The sequence below is a fragment of the Cebus imitator genome, unplaced genomic scaffold (assembly GCF_001604975.1).
Source record: "Cebus imitator isolate Cc_AM_T3 unplaced genomic scaffold, Cebus_imitator-1.0 Scaffold136, whole genome shotgun sequence".
Classification (NCBI taxonomy): domain Eukaryota; kingdom Metazoa; phylum Chordata; class Mammalia; order Primates; family Cebidae; genus Cebus; species Cebus imitator.
The window spans coordinates 800,488-814,073 of NW_016107451.1; the positions used below are offsets into that span (position 1 = coordinate 800,488).

Below are 13,586 nucleotides of genomic sequence, written 5' to 3' on the forward strand. Positions count from 1 at the left end.
GGATTACAGGCTTGAGCCACCGCGCCCGGCAGTAATAACTACTCTTAGCACATCTTCAAGGTCCCAAGTAATGGCCCGCGGAGCCAGTCCCGGGCCTGTGGCGGGAGAGCCTGGCCTAAGGCGATCAGAGAAGCCCAGGCTGTGGGGTGTCTCTGTCAACCCAGGTCCCCAACTAGCACCAGTATCCTCGGTGGCCACGACAACAGCAATGGCAGCTACAGCCGCGAACGCCCGCCTGGCCTGGCACGACCACGCCTCGTCTCACCTCTGCTCACAGGCGCCGCGCCTCCAGCTCCAGCCTCCGCGCGCCTCCCCGGCTGCACCTCTGCGCACGCGCAGCGCACGCCTGCTCGCCCAGGCTTGCGCTCCAGCCCCGCCCCTCTGGAACTGGCGTCCGACGCTTTTCCTCCCAGCGCGGCCACCGTCGTTCGGAAAGGGACGGCGGGAGGGGGCGGGGACAGGCTGGGAGGTGGGCGACCGCGCGCGTCGCCCGGCTGTGGTGGTTTCCTGGCTGCGCGCGGCGGTGGCGGAGTAGCTACAGCTGTAGCAGCAGCCGCGAAGATGGCGGAAGGGCTGGAGCGTGTGCGGATCTCCGCGTCGGAGCTGCGCGGGATCCTGGCTACTCTGGCCCCGCAGGCCGGGAGCAGAGGTGAGTCGCGCCGCCCAGCTCCTGGGCTGGGCCTGCCCGCCCCGCCTCCCTCTCCTCCTCCTCCTCTTGCCTCCTCCCCACTCGGCCCGCGGCTCCGGAGCCCCCGCCCCTTCCCCCAGCCCGGGGCGCCCGGGCTGCGGCGAACCGTCGCTGCCCTGTCTCGCCCGCGGGTCAGTGCTGGGTCGAGCTCCGCCAGTCCTGGCGCACTCCGGGTGAGCCTGGCCCGAATTCCTGCCTCCACCCTGTCGCCGCGAAGGTGACTGTTCCCCTTTGCCCCAGCGCTCTCAGACCCGCCCTCCGGTTCTCAGGCGTCTAGAGACGCGGAAAGGAGCGCGGTCGGGTGGAGGCCCCGGGCGTAGGGTCCTCCAGGCCGCCTTCCTCGGGCCGGCCCCGGCCACCGCCTTAGCGTCGGAGAGGAGGAATTGGGGAGAAACGTTTAGCAGCTTGCGACTTCCTTGCTGAACTTTCCCCCCCAAGACAGGCTTCCGAAAGCTGCGCCACTGGAGGGATCCGGGACCTCTTAGACTCCTCGGGTTCGGCCCTGGCATGTGTGCGAGCAGTTTTTATTAGAGAGAATGCTCAATTTGCAAGCTAATTTCAAGTCTCCAGCTGCATCAGGAAAGTAAGATTCTAATGTGTCACCACCCCTGCGTTAGGCAGTAGAGTTGTGTAGAATGGTAGCTGTGATCGGAGCCTTCTCTAGGTTTGCTGCCAGTCTGTGGAATTGGTTTTCGGTGGTTAACAAAATTGGATTGTTAAGGCTGTTTTCTCCCGCTGCTCTAGAAAGTAGTAGTAATAGCTGTCTCCATCTCACCTGCTCCCCTCCAAGTTAAAGATTGCCGAGGGTGAGCTATTCTTGGGTTAAACTGGTTTATCTTTGTTCATACTTGATGAAGCTGTCTTTTAAACTTATGAAAATAGTGAAACACTGTTTTAAACCTCAGTCTCTTATTTCTCCGTTTTGTTACTGTATGGGCTCGTTTGCATTCATATTTAGAGAGCACTCCTAGGATTAAAAACTTTTTATTGAGGCCGGGCGCGGTGGCTCAAGCCTGTAATCCCAGCACTTTGGGAGGCCGAGGCGGGTGGATCACGAGGTCAAGAGATAGAGGCCAGCCTGGTCAACATGGTGAAATACCGTCTCTACTAAAAATACAAAAGTTAGCTGGGCGTGGTGGCGTGCACCTGTTAGTACCAGCTACTGGGGAGGCCGAGGCAGGAGAATCACCTGAGACTGAGAGGCCGAGGCTGCAGTGACCCCGAGATCACACCACTGCACTGCAGCCCAGGCGACAAAGTGAGGCTCTGTCTCAAAAAAAAAAAAAAAAAAAAAATAGCTCGGGGGTTTGGGGAGGTGGCTCGCTGTACTGAAAAAGGCTCTGGTAGGTTCTTATCCACTGCGTCACTCTGGGCAATTTACTTCCGTGTCCTAATCTTAAAAATGGGAATAGTAGAGAGGCTGAGGTGGGTTAATCGCTCGAACCCGGGAGGCGGAGNAAACCAAAACTTTTTATTGTTATTATTTTTTTGAGACAGGATCTCACTCTGTCTTCCAGGCTGGAGTGCAGTGGAGGGATTTCAGCTCACTAGTAGCCTCCACCTCCCGGGCTCAAGTGCTCCTCCCATCTCAGCCTTCTGAGTAGTTGGAATTACAGGCCTGCGCCACCATACCTGGCTATTTTTTGTATATTTTACAGAGACCGGGTTTCGCCATGTTGCCCAGGCTGATCTAGAATTCCTGGCCTCAAGCAATCCTCCCGCCTCAGCCTAAAGGGCTGGGATTATGGGTGTGAGCCGCTAAACCTGGCTTACATTAGGATTTCATTTTATTTTATTTATTTTGAGACAGACTCGATAGAGTCTGGCTCTGTTGCCGAGGCTGAAGTGCTCTATCTCGTCTCACTGCAACCTCTGTCTCCCAGTTTCAAGCAATTCTCCTGCCTCAGCCTCCCGAGTAGCTGGGACTACAGGTGCATGCCACCATGCTTGGCTAATTTTTGTATTTTTAGTAGAGATGGGGTTTTACTATGTTGGCCAGGCTGGTCTCGAACTCCTGACCTCGTGATCTGCCCACCGTGGCCTCCCTAAGTGCCGGGATTACAGGCGTGAGCCACCATGCCCAGCCTTATACTAGTAATTTATATAGCATTCTATTTGTGTACTTGATAATATTCTCACTAACTCTGTCAGTTTTCCACTGAAATCTTTAGTGGTTACTTTTGATAGTGGTAACAGATACTTTTTAAAAACCAAATACATGCTTATCTGTTTGTTGTTTAGTAAGTTTATGGAGCTCAGAGAGTGGTTTCTAAAGTCCTGTGTTATTATTCTTGAGTGCCCAGTTCTTGGGATTTTGAGGATATGTCTCAGTCTTTTCATCCATCCAGAGAAAGTTCCCTTATGGAATTTTTTTCTTCTCATAATTCCATCATCACAGTAGCAGCTAGTCTCGGTATTCTAATATGATAGTCTGAGCAATATTTCCTTGGGGTGACTGCGAGCTGCTGTTGGTATGAGTGAGGGTGAAGAGTGTGAAAGGAACTGCTGACTGTTTGCTTCACCTGCAGGTGTGTTATTTGGTAATTGGTATCCTGAAGAAGAGAATTGTCCTGGTGAAGTTTGAAGAATAGAGTTGCAATTTTGTTCTTGAGAGATGTCCAGGACTAATGATTGTTATAATAACCCACCTTTTTCCTCCTTATTTTTTTCCCCCTACTGTTATGTTAAAAGAACTTAGCCACCAAGGAAAAAGTTGAAGGCAGAAAAAAAAAGGCTGAGGTGTATTCACAGGCACTCTAGACAGAGAACAGTCTAATGCTGAAAAGTTTAGAGGTCTTTAGTTCCGACAATGATGAGGTAGGTAGTTTGGGGTCTTGGATTTCTGAATATGACTTGGGTAACACATAAGGAGATGGGTTCCCCCCCTTTTCTTCACCTAAGTGTAGGTAGCCCCAACACAATTAGGTTCTTAGCCTTGTCAATTGTTGAACAAGTATTGTAAACCCAGAATTTCTGCTTCTACAGAAGTGTCCTTCCTTGCCTACCAATATTAGCATGTGGATGTGTAATTCTTGACTTTTTTTGTTACTTAACCAGAATGACAATCTTTCCCTCACCTTCCTTTTTTATTCTTATCTTCTACCTTTCCCTCCCCAACTGTCTCCCCAACATAACAGAAAACATGAAGGAACTAAAGGAGCCCAGGCAGCGCAAAGATAATAGGCGTCCAGATCTGGAAATCTATAAACCTGGTCTTTCTCGGCTAAGGAATAAGCCCAAAATCAAGGAAACCTCTGGGAGTGAAGAATTCAAGGATGAAATTGTTAATGACCGAGATTCCTCTGCTGTTGGAAATGGTACACAACCCATTAAAGATGTCTGCAAGGAACCCAACAACCAACCGCAGAAGGGTCCTATAGACCCAGAAAATGATCGGGGACAGGAATCCTTTCCTAGGGCTGCTGGACAAGAGGATCGTAGTCTAAAAATTATCAAAAGAACAAAGAAACCAGACCTGCAGATCTATCAGCCTGGACGGCGTTTGCAGACTGTTAGCAAAGAATCAGCCAGTCGGGGGGAGGAGGAAGAAATCCTCAACCAGGTAGAACAACTGAGAGTGGAGGAAGATGAGTGTAGGGGAAATGTTGTGAAAGAGGAAGGTGTGAATAAACCAGACAGGGCCGAAATAGAAAAGAGCCCAGGAGGTGACAGAGTAAGGGCTGCAAAGGGAGAAAAAGGAAAGAGGATTGAGAAAGGGGAGGGGATGAAGAAAACGAGCGATGACCCGGCCCCGGGGAAGCCAGGTTCTGCAAAGCGCTACTCCCGCTCAGACAAACGAAGGAATCGTTACCGCACTTGCAGTACCAGCTCTGCTGGTAGCAACAACAGCGCTGAGGGAGCTGGCCTCACTGATAGCGGATGTCGCCGCCGCCGGCAGGATAGGACCAAGGAGAGGCCACGACTGAAGAAGCAAGTATCTGTGTCCTCAACCGATTCCTTAGATGAGGACAGAATTGATGAACCTGATGGATTAGGACCCAGGAGAAATTCAGAAAGGAAGAAACATTTAGAAAGAAACTGGTCTGGCCGCGGGGAGGGTGAGCAGAAAAGCAATGGTAAAGAAAATCGAGGCACTCTTCGTGTCACTTTTGATGCAGAAACCATGAACAAAGAGTCTCCCGTGGTGAGGCCAGCCAGGGATGATACAGATAGAGGAAACCCTGACAAAGGCTTAAGCAGCGGGGGCAAAGGCTCTGAGAAGCAGGAGTCCAAAAACCTGAAACAGGAACTTCGGGGTCGTGGTCGTGGCATTCTGATTCTGCCTGCCCATACCACCCTGTCTGTCAATTCAGCAGGTTCTCCAGAGGCCACACCTTTGGGACCTCGGCTTTTGTTCGGATCTGGTAGTAAGGGTCCTCGGAGTTGGGGCCGTGGAGGCACCACACGCCGATTATGGGACCCAAATAATCCTGATCAGAAACCTGCTCTAAAGACTCAGACGCCCCAGCTGCATTTCTTGGACACTGATGATGAAGTCAGCCCTACATCTTGGGCTGACTCACGCCAGGCTCAAGCATCTTACTATAAATTTCAAAACTCTGACAACCCCTATTATTACCCGCGGACACCAGGCCCTGCCTCCCAGTATCCCTATGCGGGCTATAACCCTCTACAGTACCCAGTGGGCCCTACAAATGGTGTGTACCCAGGGCCTTATTACCCGGGCTACCCGACTCCTTCAGGACAGTATGTGTGTAGCCCTCTTCCTGCCGGCACCATGAGTCCTGAGGAGGTAGAGCAGCACATGAGGAACATGCAGCAGCAGGAGCTGCACAGGCTCCTCCGGGTGGCCGACAGCCAGGAGCTGCAGCTCAGTAACCTGCTCTCCAGGGACCGCATCAGTCCAGAGGGCCTGGAGAAGATGGCACAACTCAGGTACAATGTGTCCTATTCTGGCTAGAGGGAAATGGAGATAAGCTAGAGGTGTATAGACTCCTATGGCTGAGGAAGGTAGAAACTTTTTAGCTGAGCCACTGGGTATGGTCTCTTTCCTTACAGTTTCACTTTGTAAGGGAAGGGCATTTGGAAACAGAACAGACAATTTGTTTCTAGTCTTAGAAATGATTATGCATCCTGCTTTTTCTTTAAGAACAAATTATCTGTAAGCGATCATAGAACCTTGAAATGGAAAAAGACTTTCTAGAATGCCAAGAAATGAACAACATATAACTTGCAGTGAAGATCTTACTTCAGTTGTTAAATTTAGGTGAAGACATATGGGGAAAAACTTACTTTCCTCGACACAACTATCTTTAGAATGACATTCTGCTCTGCAGAGTGGAAACCAGAGTGAGTAGTATACCTGGTCACGTTTTGATTTCCTGCCAAGGAAGGTGGTTAATTTGCAGGAATCTCAAAACTTGGGTCTAGCTTTTCCTGTGGTGTATTTGGAATTAGAAGTTGCATGTATTTTGTTCCAGAGCTGAACTGCTGCAGCTGTATGAACGCTGTATTCTACTGGATATCGAGTTCTCTGATACTCAGAATGTGGATCAGATCCTGTGGAAGAATGCTTTCTATCAGGTGATTGAGAAGTTCAGGCAGCTTGTCAAGGATTCGAATGTTGAGAACCCAGAACAGATTCGGAACAGACTTTTGGAGCTCTTGGATGAGGTAAACTGTCATCTTTTTGTCCTCAGGATAAAGGCTTCAGCATTCTATAGTTATGGTGGATTTGTATTACCTAAAATACTATGTTTTGGAACAGAACATCGACCATAACCATGCTCTTTTCCTGCGTTCTGAGCCTGTCCTACTCCAGCTGTCTCCTTGGGATCATAAATTACTGACAATTGGAGTTTTGAGGTTGAAAGCTTTCTTAATGCCTTGGCCTAAAAGAGAGAATGAGAATGTGTATGTTTGTGTTTGTGTGGAGAGAGAGTATGTGTGTGTCTTCATGTGCTCATATCTTGAAAACCATGGAGGCTTATACTGTGAATTTGTCTTGTGTGCAAATTGGTGGCCACTAAATATTGTGCATGCCTCTCTTTTCTGTTCTTTGCTTCTTTTCTTTTCTCTCTTCTCTTCTTTCTTCTCTTTTTTCTCTCTTTTTTTCTTTTTTCTTTTCGACAGAGTCTTGCACTGTCACCCAGGCTGTCGTGCAGTGGCACAATCTCAGCTCACTGCAATCTCCACTTCCTGGGTTCAAGCAACTCTCCTGCCTCAGCCTCCTGAGTAGCTGGGATTACAGGCATGCGCCACCACACACAGCTAACTTTTTTTGTATTTTTAGTAGAGACGGGCTTTCACCATGTTGGCCAGGATGGTGTTGATCTCCTGACTTCATGATCTGCCTGCCTCGGCCTCCCAAAGTGCTGGGATTACAGGTGTGAGCCACTGCGCCCGGCCCGTGCCTCATAGGATGTCTGAACATTAGCAGAACTGTGAAAGGGTTGTCTGCCCTGGTTTTTGATAGACAGGTTGGATCAGAATAGGTTGATTCAGCCATTTCTTTTTTTCTTTTTATAGGGTAGTGACTTCTTCGATAGTTTGCTTCAGAAGCTGCAGGTTACTTACAAGTTCAAACTGGAAGACTACATGGATGGTCTTGCCATTCGCAGTAAGCCATTACGCAAGACAGTAAGCTCCTTCTTTATTTATCTTAAATTTTCATTCTTTTAGCAAGCATTTATCTAGTGTTCTGTGCTAGGCATTGTACTGGGTGTTGAGGATAAAAGAATGAAAGGTACAGTTCAGTGCGGGGACAGATAGATTAAACCAACAATTGTAATGTCATGTGTACTATGGTAATGGTATATAGCAGTGGTCCCAGCCTTTTTTCTTTCTTTTTTTTTTTTTCTTCCTTTTTTCTTTTTTGAGATGGAGTTTCATTCTTGTCACCTAGGCTGGAGTGCAATAGCATGATCTCGGCTTACTGCTACCTTCAACCTCTGCCTCCCGGGTTCAAGCAATTCTCCTGTGTCAGCCTCCCGAGTAGCTGGGATTACAGGTGCCCACCACCAGGCCCAGCTAATTTTTGTATTTTTTGTAGAGATGGGGTTTTATCGTGTTGGCCAGGCTGGTCTCAAACTTCTGATCTCAGGTAATCAACGCGCCTCAGCCTCCCCGGAGTGCTGGGATTACAGGCGTGAGCCACTGGGCCCAGCAAGTCCCTAGTCTTTTTGGCACCAGGGACCGGTTTCGTGGAAAACAGTTTTTTCATGGTTGGGGATGTGGGGGCATTAGACTCTCATAAGGAGTGCACAACCTAGGTCCCTTGCATGTGCACTTCACAGTAGGGTTTGCACGCTGGTAAGAATCTAACACCACCACTGATCTGACGGGAGGTAGAGTTAAGGTGGTAATGCTCACTTAACCACCACTCAGGCCAGAGACTAGTACCAGTCTGCGACCTGGCGGCTCAGGACCCCTGGTGTAGAGTGTTGACGGGGGATAGAGAGAAGTGAATCTCACAGCCTGGTGGGGCCAAGGAAGGCTTCTCGGAGATTGTCAAGCTGAGTCTTGAAACATGATAGGAGTTTGAAGGTGGGAGGAGTAGTTTGGATAGAGGGTCCAGCAAAAGAGAACCAGGCACTGTTGGGAAAATGCAGGAGGGTCAGTATGCTGGTGTTTGTAGTGTGGAGTGGTGCTGCTGTAGGTGGAAAAGCTAATGAAGTGGGAAGGGACTATATGGTATGCCAAAGAGTTTGAACTTCATTCTGAAAGCACTAGGGAACCATTAATTGATTTCTTAGTAAATGGATAAGATAGATTTGCCTTAGAACCAGTCACCTGGGCAAATTGGTGAGTTTGGATGGGAGCTGGACAAGAGTGGAGATAGAGGAGTCAGGTTGTAGGTCTGAACTGTGATAGAGTTCATGGAGATGGGAAAGAGAAGACAGATTGGAAATACGTAAAGGAAATAGAATGGATTGTTGACTGATTTGGTGTGAGGGATGAGATTGGAGGCATGAAGAGTCTGAATCATCTCCCAGCTGGCAGTCCAGGGGAGTGGCTGCAAAGGAAGAGATTGGTTTGGGTTTGGATATGTTTAGGTGGAAGTGTGTGTAGCAGGAACTTGAAAAGGAACAAATGAGTATTCTGGTCTGTCTGGAGCTCAGGAGAAAGCCGGTCTGGTGATATAGGTTCATGAATCATCATGATATAGGCGGTAGTTGAAGCAAAAATCTGGGATACTGGGAAGGGTAGCCAGAGAGGGGAATTAAATTTCAAGGTGAGGGTAGGTAAAATTGTCAGGTGTGATGGAGTTGTCAAATGTTAAGCTTACTAGAAAGTGTCTATTGGATTGGATGAAGTTATCAAGAGTTAATTTAGTTGGAGAGACTGGAAACCAGATTGTAGTGAAGATAGGTAAAGTAGTAGAGACTATGAGGGAGTAATACAGACCATACTTTTTTTTTTTTTTTTTGAGATGGAGTTTCACTCTTGTTACCCAGGCTGGAGTGCAATGGCACGATCTCGGCTCACCGCAACCTCCGCCTCCTGGGTTCAGGCAATTCTCCTGCCTCAGCCTCCTGAGTAGCTGGGATTACAGGCACGCGCCACCATGCCCAGCTAATTTTTTGTAGTTTTAGTAGAGACGGGGTTTCACCATGTTGACCAGGATGGTCTCGATCTCTTGACCTCGTGATCCACCCGCCTCGGCCTCCCAAAGTGCTGGGATTACAGGTGTGAGCCACCGCGTCCGGCCTCAGACCATTCTTTTAAGCATCTTGACTGTGAAGGCCATGAGAGAAGACAGCTAAAAGAACATAGGATTCTAAGAGAAGGTTTTTTGTTCATTGCTTTTAGTTTGTTTGTTTTTTTTTTTTTTTTTCCTTGAGACGGAGTCTTGTTCTGTTGCCCAGGCTGGCGCATAATGGCACGATCTTGGCTGACTGCTACCTCTGCCTCCTGGGTTCAAGCAATTTTCCTTCCTCAGCCTCCCGAGTAGCTGGTATTACAGGTGTGCGCCACCATGCCTGGCTAATTTTTTGTATTTTTAGTAGAGACTGGGCTTTACCATGTTGGCCAGGCTGGTCTCGAACTCCTGACCTGGTGATCTACCCACTTCAGTCTCCCAAAGTGCTGGTATTACAGGTGTGAGCCATTGCACCTGGCCAGTTTGTTTATTTGTTTTTGAGACAGGGTCTTGCTCTGTCACCCAGGCTGGAGTAAAGTGGTGCTTTCTTGGCTCACTGCATCCTCTGCCTCTTGGGTTCAAGTGATTCTGCCTCAGTCTCCCAAGTCAGCCTCAGTCTCTTGAGTACCTGGAGATTACAGGCGCATACTACCACACCCAGCTAATTTTTGTATTTTTAGTAGAGATGGGGTTTTACTACATTGGCCAGGCTGGCTTCGAACTCCTGGCCTCAAGTGACCTGCTGCCTCGGCCTCTCAAAGTGCTGGGGATTACAGGCGTGAGCCACCACTCCCAGCCAAGTTTTGCTTTTTTATTTTTTGAGACCGAGTCTCACTTTGTCACCCAAGCTGGAGTGCAGTGGCACAATCTCAGCTCACTGCAACCTCTATCTCCCAGGTTCAAGTGATTCTTGTGCCTCAGCCTCCCGAGTAGCTGGGATTAACAAACACCAGCCACCATGCCCAGCTAATTTTTGTATTTTTAGTAGAGATGGGGTTTCACCATGTTGGCCAGGTTGGTCTCAAAGTCCTGACGTTAGGTGATCCACCCACCTCAGCCTCTCAAAGTGCTGGAATTACAGGCATGAACCACCGTGCCCGGCCAGTTTTTGTTTTAAGATGGAAAAGTTGAGCATAATTAGGAAGAGGTTAGAGATTCATTAGAGAAAGCAGTGTGATGTATGAAGCAGAGCCTTCCTCTTGCCTTTTTGCTCCTTTTGATGAATTACTACATACAAGTTTTCTTACTTATCGACAAGTGTTTTTGACTATCCAACATGGCGAAGCTCCGTCTCTACTAAAAATACAAAAATTAGCAGGAGGTGGTGGTACACGCCTGTAGTCACAGCTACTCATGAGGCTGAGACAGGAGAATCGCTTAAACCTAGAGTTGGTTGCAGTGAGCCAAGACTACGTTATTGCACTCTAGCCTGGGCAACAGAGTGAAACTCTATCTCAGAAAAAAAAGGTGTTTATTGAGCTCCTTGTACATGCTGGGTGGCATTTTAGGCAGAGACAGTTCAGTGCAGATCAAGAAAAAAAAAAGTGCTCCTGTTTCTTGGAGTTTAGCATTTGATTAGGGGTAAGTGCAGACGTTGGATGAGTTATTGCTATTGCAATGACTTTTGCAAAGGATATTGGGGGTGTATACTATAAAGCGTTAACCTAATTTTAGAGAATCATGGGAGACTGAGAAATTTGTAGTTAAACGATGGCTGAAAACCTAAAACAGCCAGGTGAATGTGTATGTGAAGATGTAGGAAGAGGAGCATTTTAGGGGAAGAGGACAAGGACAATATACTTTTAGTATTTTTTTTTTTGAGACGGAGTTTCGCTCTTGTTGCCTAGGCTAAAGTGCGATGGCGTGATCTTGGCTCATTGCAACCTCCGCCTCCTGGGTTCAAGTGATTCTCCCATCTCAGCCTCTCGAGTGGCTGGGATTACAGGCATGTGCCACCATACCTGGCTCATTTTTGTAGTTTTAGTAGCGATGGGGTTTCTCCATGTTGGTCAGGCTGGTCTTGAACTCCTGACCTCAGGTGATCCGCCAGCCTCGGCCTCCCAAAGTGCTGAGATTACAGGTGTGAGCCACCACACGCGGCCGAGGACGATATACTTAAAGGCCCTGAAGTGGAAGACAGCATGGCGTGTTAGGGACACTGAAGAGTCTGATCTGACTGAGGTACAGAGAGGGACAGGGAGCGTGGTGCTGATGAGGTAAGCAGAGGTGCGATCATCCAGGACTTCCTGCGGAAGGTGATGGAGAGCCTTTGAAAGAACTAGTTTTGTTTTTGTTTTCTCTTACCAAGATGACAAAGTAAATGTAGTATGGAGGCATAATCAGTTCTCTTTGTGTTTTATCAGTTAAATACTGAGGATTCTTAACACCTTTGGGGGTGTTCATTCATGAAAGAATTTGTGGAATAGTTAGGACTTAAAGGGTATGTGATGTGTAAGTTATGTCCTAAGTGGGAGGTTGGTATGCAGTAGCTATTTCACTAGCGAGTGTGCTTTCCTGAGGGGTTAGTATCTCCTTCTCGATGAGGCTTTGTTCTTTATTCAGTGATATGTTAATTTCTTTTGTGTGGAGTAGAGTGGAATTATATTGTATGCGCTGAGGTGGTATTCCTTAGGGAGATACTGTGGTGGGCACATGTCTTGGGATTGGTTTACTCTGTTTTCTGAGACAGATGCCAAACCTATCAGTGAGAAAACTTACAGTACTGCACGGTGTGTGGCATATTGTTAATGTTTGATAAAGGATAATTCCTTGTTTTAGGCAAAGGTAATGTAATGCAGTGATAAAATGCAGTGATATTAACAGTTTAAAGACTATAATGATGGTAGAAAAAGAACAGAGGGGTCGGGTGTAGTGTGTCGCGCCTGTAATCCCAGCACTTGGAGAGGCTGAAGCAGGCGGATCACTTGAGGCCATGAGTTTGAGGCCAGCCTGGGCAACATGGCGAAACCCTGTCTTTACTAAAAATACAAAAATTAGCCGGGCATGGTGGTTCATGCCTGTTGTCCCAGCTACTCAGGAGGCTGACACATGAGAGTTGCTTGAGCTTAGGAGGCAGAGATTGCTGTGAGCCAAGATCACACCACTGTACTCCAGCCTGGGCGCAGAGTGAGACTCTATCTAAAAAAAAATTATTGGGGGGAAAAAAACAGTGTAAACAATTGTCATAATATTTGTATCTCTCTTTATAAAATATTTATATATTTTCTCCAGTTACCCTATAGACTAATCATTTTTATATTCAGATGAAGAAACTGAGTCCCAGAGCACCCAAAGACTTCCTTGAGATCAAACACTATTCCATAGAGTCAGGTGTCCTGACCACTCACATCAGAATGTTTCCTTTCATTTGCCTGGGACCCTAGAATCACGCTCTCTCCCTTCTCCCACTGTGTTTTTCAGTAAATTTTGTTATCACGCTGCTGACTGTTTTATGGTCATTTTTTGGTTAGGCTGAATACTTTATACTTTGTTGAGAACTGCCAGTGCCTTATCAGTGCTCTGTTGTCATTTTCACCCCATCCCTGTCCTTTGAGGTTTGAAGTTAGTGTTTCTTGCCTTGTCTACTAACCGATTGTTTTTTCTGAAGGTAAAATATGCCTTGATCAGTGCCCAGCGGTGTATGATATGCCAAGGAGATATTGCCAGGTACCGGGAGCAAGCCAGTGATACAGCCAACTACGGGAAAGCACGCAGGTACTTTACCTCCACTTCATCATTTCTCTTCCCCATGTGCTGTAAGCAAAGCCTTAGTAAGAGCAATAGGCCCCTCAAGCTGCTTCTCATGTGGATATTTTGCAGGTAACCCTGTTGGTCCCTGTAGTCATGCCTTACCACTCCACTGTTACATCTCACATTCTACCTTATGTCTTAAGTATTAGGGCTATCAGGGTGAATTGGGAAAAAGCTAACCTGAAACTAGCATTTTCTTACTGTTTTTCTGTTTTAGTTGGTACCTGAAGGCCCAGCACATTGCTCCCAAGAATGGGCGCCCCTATAACCAGTTGGCTTTGCTGGCAGTGTATACGGTAAGAAATCCTGTGGACAGGGGAAGTGCTTTGCATGAAGTATCTTACAATATAGAGTGTGATACTAGTTCCTAGAGCTTTATTTCTTCTCATCACTGTAACCCAAAGAATAGCCTCTCAGGCCGGGCACGATGGCTCACGCCTGTTATCCCAGCACTTTAGGAGGCCAAGGATCAGGAGGTCAGGAGTTCGAGACCAGCCTGTCCAAAATGGTGAAACCTTGTTCCTACTAAAAAGTACAAAAATTAGC

General features: G+C 47.6%; 2 protein-coding genes across 4 annotated transcripts in view; one reads left to right on the forward strand and one right to left on the reverse strand.

Annotated features, from left to right (window-relative positions):
* The window catches only part of SRR (serine racemase), a 22,029-nt gene extending 21,523 nt beyond the window's left edge, over positions 1-506 (reverse strand). The window contains exon 1 of the mRNA XM_017541645.2: positions 266-506. The gene's annotated coding sequence lies outside the window, so the exon portion shown is untranslated. The remainder of the gene's footprint in view (positions 1-265) is intronic.
* Positions 506-13,586, forward strand: part of SMG6 (SMG6 nonsense mediated mRNA decay factor) — a 241,390-nt gene continuing 228,309 nt past the window's right edge. Inside the window, exons 1-6 of one of the 3 annotated variants that reach the window (XM_017541629.2) lie at positions 506-649; positions 3,826-5,584; positions 6,130-6,322; positions 7,178-7,288; positions 12,898-13,004; positions 13,258-13,336. In XM_017541629.2, the coding sequence (XP_017397118.1) occupies positions 562-649; positions 3,826-5,584; positions 6,130-6,322; positions 7,178-7,288; positions 12,898-13,004; positions 13,258-13,336 (2,337 nt within the window). In that variant the 5' untranslated portion in view covers positions 506-561. Of the gene's footprint in view, positions 650-745; positions 1,272-3,825; positions 5,585-6,129; positions 6,323-7,177; positions 7,289-12,897; positions 13,005-13,257; positions 13,337-13,586 lie in introns of those variants that run through there. The other 2 variants (XM_017541631.2, XM_017541630.2) reach the window with 2 other exon arrangements.